Source organism: Macrobrachium nipponense, chromosome 11 (genome assembly GCF_015104395.2).
Source record: "Macrobrachium nipponense isolate FS-2020 chromosome 11, ASM1510439v2, whole genome shotgun sequence".
Lineage (NCBI taxonomy): Eukaryota > Metazoa > Arthropoda > Malacostraca > Decapoda > Palaemonidae > Macrobrachium > Macrobrachium nipponense.
This window is the reverse complement of record NC_061087.1, coordinates 66,435,166-66,441,020: the sequence shown is the minus strand read 5'-3', so window position 1 is coordinate 66,441,020 and position 5,855 is coordinate 66,435,166. Positions and strand designations below refer to the sequence as shown.

Sequence of the window (5,855 nt, the reverse complement as noted above, 5' to 3'; positions counted from 1 at the left end):
ATGCCTGGTACTTCGAGAATCCGTTCAATAGTGACATATTTAGGGACTTTGCAAATCATTGCTTTTGATGACTTCTCAGCAGGGTCCAAAAGGAGGCATAGAGGATCGTTCTTCAGGAGGTCTGCCGACTGTTGGTCCTTCGGGGTAATAATGAATTCCCCTTTCAGATTCGGTCGGGCTTGGAGTTGTGCTTTAGGGTATTTTTTCTCAAGTGCTAGGACGGCCGCATACGATGTCTGGTGTTCTTGGGAAGTTGCTTTGAATTTAGGGAGTGCCTGAGTCGTCATGGTAGGTGCTGGAGGCGTCAAAGGTTGAGGAAGGTCGATGACATTATTTAGGGCTTTTTTCCGTTTCTTCTGGACTTTCTGGAAGCCCTGATCGTCGAGGAGGGGCGGTTCCCCTTGCTGGGAGCCAGGAGAGGACGGCCGCTTCTCTGCCATCGTCTTGAGTCGACAAAGCGAGCTTCTAGATTATGTAATGGCCAATAGTATTGCGCAAGGATGACGTAACGTAAAACGTTGATGAGAGCAGCCGCGAGTCCATCTCCTTTTATCGTGGTGTTGCGAGCTCTTGAGTACGGGCAGAGCATCTCTTCGGCAGGACGGGTTTTCATTGGTTCCCGGGAAGGTGACTCATACGGCGGGCGTTGACGAGTCTTGCAGACCTTCTGAGAGGGGGGGGGGGTATCACTGGGAGCCTCTTGATTGGCTTCTACCTGAATGACGTCACCCCTGGTATTATCCTCATGTCCGGTGTTCGTTTCATGCGCGCTGGTACTTTCGTTAGGGGGGAGAGGTGAGGTCCTCCTCACACACGTCGGTATCAGGAACGCTTCTTGGGTGGTATTAAGGGGAGGCTTTTCTTCGAGGATGAGCAGCGCTTCTAGGAGACGCAGACGTCGTGGGTCAGGTGCTCTCCAGATGATTTCATATTCCTGACGATGTCGTCTCTCGTGATGTTTCTGTGGTGTACTACAAGGGCGTGCTGCCTAATGGCGCCCTCCTGGGCGTGGCAGGAAATCCTCTTTGACAGGCGCATCGTCGTCATGCCGATGTAAATCCTAGGGCATCCTTGGGCGGGGCATACGTATCGGTAGACGACGTTGACTGCTTCAGGGGGTCTCCTACCGGTGGGGAGGGGTTGTTCTTCATCAGGAGGTCTTTCGTACGCCGATTCTTGTAGTAAATAATGAGGGACACTCTCTTTCCTTCCTCCATGGGGCGGACGTGTTCCTCTATTATTTTTTTCATGGCTGCTTCTTCCTCCTTGTATTGGTGGTGCATGAACCTTTATAGGAAAGTTTGATATCCTCCGGGGGCGGAATGTTCCTTCTCTCTTCCTCCGTCATGTACCACTTGTCAAGGGCGGCTCGAGTTTCTCGGTTTACGAGTTTGTTCGAGTACCCATTGTTAATTAGCATCTGGGATGCTCGGTCGAGTTCGAGGTGTGTGTCCTGCCATGTCGAACTGTGCGAGAGGGCAGCACGCCCTTGTAGTACACCACAGAAACATCACGAGAGACGACATCGTCAGGAATATGAAGATCATCAGCGGGAGAGCCAACCCTGGGGGGAACCCCACGACGGACTGCGGTTCTTCCTAGAAAAGCGCTGCTCATCCTCGAAGAACAAAAACGCCTCCTCTTAATACCACCCAAGAAGCGTTCCTGATACTGACGTGTGTGAGGAGGACCTCACCCCTCCCCCCTAACGAAAGTACCAGCGCGCATGAAACGAACACCGGACATGAGAATAATGCCAGGGGTGACGTCATTCAGGTAGAAGCCAATCAAGAGGCTCCTGGTGATACCCCCCACCTGAGAAGGTCTGCAAGACTCGTCAACGCCCGCCATATGAGTCACCTTCCCGGGAACCAATGAAAACCCGTCCTGCCGAAGAGGTGCTCTGCCCGTACTCAAGAGCTCGCAACACCACGATAAAAGGAGATGGACTCGCCACTGGAACATCCTACGGGCTGCTCTATGAGCAAGAGCCCGTGCTGGCATAAAGCCAGCTTAATCCTAAACAACAACAACACTGGAATTCAGTCCCTCAGCAGTTATCGCTTGATAATGTCTTGTCGATCAGGAGGAAACGTCACGTTAGAGAGAGAGAGAGAGAGAGAGAGAGAGAGAGAGAGAGAGAGAGAATTGTATAAGCAATAATAAATCAAATGACTCAACCGAATTTTACCATGCCCTTTGGTACGTTGCTCGCCAGTCTAAGCAACAACGAGAAAGCCGTTATCAGAAAAATAGAGAAGACTCTTTATAAGATTAATAGTGCTGAAGCAGCAGTCAATTTTAACAAAACATGTCTACGAAAGGGTCTCCTTCCGAAATATACAAACATCAGGCTGCACGACCCCACAGCAAGAAATGAAGAAAGGACCAGGGACTTCAGAACGTCCCTCCTACAGTGGCAACTACAGGAGAAGACTGCCGATATGAAGACCCTGAAGGAGGAACATCACCGTCTGCGAGAAGAATGGGCGGAAATACGTGCTGAAGCTGTCCGCCCTGATCATGATGACAATACCAGACACAACATCCCTGCAAGAGACCACCACTACCAACCAGACGACCGAGCGGAGGACCAGCGTGAGCCTCCAACCTACGAAGATATTGATGCGCGCCTTGCCTACCTAAGCGAAGAAGACATGCATAACCGGGTTAGGGGCGTAACCCGTAAACTAGTCGCCCTCAACGGCGGTAAGCTACGCATTCAAGAAACGACGCAGAGGTATATCAACCTCACTGCCTACCAGCCCACCCCTGAACAAAATGACATATTAAACCTATAGGACTAAACTGCCACTTCATGTCAAAACCGAAGAAACACGAGAAACGCCTGGAGATTCAGCAGTTGGAAACAAAGAAGATCCTGACAACGACGGACGCCCTTTAACCTCTTCTGCTAGCAGAGGCCCTTACGGACAGGGGGTCATACTCGAGCGGTATTTACATCAAAGAGATGAAGGAGGCAGCCGCAGATCTGAAGAAGAAGGAAGACTTCACCGTAAGGCGTGCAGACAAGACAGCCGCGTTCGTGCTCATCAGCACCTCGGAATACTTCGAGAAACTCGACGCCATCTTGTCTGATGTCTCTAAGTTCGAGAGACTTACGAAGAACCTGACGGAAGACATCAAACGCGACGCCAACCGGGTCATCGCAGCCGTGAATACCGCTACGAATGCCACACACCTCCCGCCCTTCCAAGGTGATTACAGCCTCGGCTACCTATACGGGAACGTGAAGACCCACAAGGAAGGTAACCCCCTAGCCCGATCATCAGCCAAACGCCCGCCCCGACTTACGGTCTGGCCAAACGCCTTAATAAAATTCTGACCCCCTATATCCCCTCCAGGTACTGCCTCACCTCATCGGTGGAATTTTTGGAGAAGATCCGCGACTCCCCCGGTGCGGGAACCATGGCGTCCTTAGACGTTGAGTCCCTATTCACCAACGCCCCAGTCGACGAGACGATAGGGATCATCATGGAGCGGGTATATAGGAATCCCGATATGAGACCCCCTAACATCCCAGAAGATTCCTTAAGAACCTTGCTGGATATCTGTACGAAGAGAGCCCCTTTCACCACCCACCAAGGACAGATGTACCGCCAAAAGGACGGCGTAGCGATGGGGTCCCCCTTAGGAGTCCTCTTCGCTAACTTCTACATGGGAGAAGTGGAAGAAAGGGTTTTCTCGCAACACAGATGTCCCCGCACTTACGGACGCTACATCGATGACATCTTCGTGCAAGCCGACTGAGAGGATGAGGTAGAAGCCCTTCGGCAGCGGTTCCTGCAGCACAGCGCAACTCAAACTTCAAACTGTCGAGTACAGCAGCAACGATCGGCTCCCCTTCCTCGACGTCCTTGTCACGAAGACGAATCAGAAGTTGGCGACTACAGTTTACACCAAAGCTACGAACCTCGGACTTTGTCTGAATGGTGATACCGAGTGTCCTGCGCGGTTCAAGACCACCACCGTCAGGGCCTTCGTTAGGAGGGCCCTCTCGCACTGTTCGACGTGGCAGGGCACACACCTCGAACTCGACCGAGCATCCCAGATGCTAATTAACAATGGGTACTCGAACAAACTCGTAAACCGAGAAACTCGAGCCGCCCTTGACAAGTGGTACATGACGGAGGAAGAGAGAAGGAACATTCCGCCCCCGGAGGATATCAAACTTTTCTATAAAGCCTTCATGCACCACCAATACAAGGAGGAAGAAGCAGCCATGAAGAAAATAATAGAGGAACACGTCCGCCCCATGGAGGAAGTAAAGAGAGTGTCCCTCATTATTTACTACAAGAATCGGCGTACGAAAGACCTCCTGATGAAAAACAACCCCTCCCCACCGGTAGGAGACCCCCTGAAGCACTCCAACGTCGTCTACCGATACGTATGCCCCGCCCAAGGATGCCCTGGGATTTACATCGGCATGACGACGATGCGCCTGTCAAAGAGGATTTCCTGCCATGCCCAGGAGGGCGCCACCCCTCCCCCCCAACGAAAGTACCAGCGCGGCCATGGAAACGGGAAAAACCCCCCGACCGGGAACCATGAGAATAATACCAGGGGTGACGTCATTCAGGTAGAAGCCAATCAAGAGGCTCCGGTGATACCCCCCCCCCCCCCTTGAGAAGGTCTGCAAGACTCGTCAACGCCCGCCGTATGAGTCACCTTCCCTGGAACCAATGAAAACCCGTCCTGCCGCAGAGGTGCTCTGCCCGTACTCAAGAGCTCGCAACACCACGATAAAAGGAGATGGACTCGCCACTGGAATATCCTACCATTACCACCTTCTCACCATCCTGAGTTACGGGCTGCTCTGTGAGCAAGAGCCAGTGCTGACACAAGGTCAGCTAAATCAAAAACAACAACAACAACCACTGGAATTCAGTCCCTCAGCAGTTATCGCTTGATAATGTCCTGTCGATCAGGAGGAAACGTTGCGTTAGAGAGAGAGAGAGAATTGTATAAGCAATAATAAATCAAATGACTCAACCGAATTTTACCATGCCCTTTGGTGCGTTGCTCGCCAGTCTAAGCAACAACGAGAAAGCCGTCATCAGAAAGATAGAGAAGACTCTTTATAAGATTAATATTGCTGAAGCAGCAGTCATTTTTAACAAAATAATAATAATAATAATAATACAAAAGCTAGTAGGAAAATGGGAGGTAAAAAAATTTAATAGGCAACAAAGGGCAGGGAGAGAATGCAGACAGAAGTAAAGAGCAATTTATTAGATTTTCTTTTACACACAATTTGGCGATTGAAGGCATTCATTTCCTACAAGAATCTGGACAAATTCAGATAGTAGTTCTAGAAACAACAAAATCTTCTAATCAACAGAGAGAAAAGAGAATGATGAAGAATATTAGGATGTATAAATGAGTATATTCTGACACTGACCATCAGTCTCTTATTGCTACAATAAGGCTGACATTCAAGCATTCGAGTGAATAAGCTTAGAGTGTTTAAGTTTAATGTAGTGTACATTCTTGATACGAATGTGGACAGGCTATGGCAAAAGAATTCCAAAATGAACTTGACGGAAACAATCGATAATTAAATAGTAAGAAGAATCCAAGATATAGGAAAATGTCGAATTGCTATATCAGGAAAAAAAGATATATCAGCTGTATCTGAGATTGCTGGATCAGGTGACAAGAACAGATTAGAATCCGATGGTAAAATGAGTTCATAGTTCTGAATTAATAGGAAGTAGTAAGAAGAAAGCCTTAAGAGGGCTCTTAGACCTGAAAAAAGGTACGAAGAAGGACACTACCTTCAAATCGAGAGATTCTTTGTGGTGTAGAAGTATGGTGAAAAGAGTAGAGAGATT

General features: G+C 49.4%; 1 protein-coding gene across 1 annotated transcript in view; it reads left to right on the top strand.

The window, feature by feature from the left end:
* The first annotated feature begins 3,495 nt into the window (after positions 1-3,495).
* The window catches only part of LOC135208962 (dnaJ protein homolog 1-like), a 10,416-nt gene continuing 8,056 nt past the window's right edge, over positions 3,496-5,855 (top strand). The window contains exon 1 of the mRNA XM_064241516.1: positions 3,496-3,633. Coding sequence (XP_064097586.1) covers positions 3,496-3,633 — 138 coding nt within the window. The remainder of the gene's footprint in view (positions 3,634-5,855) is intronic.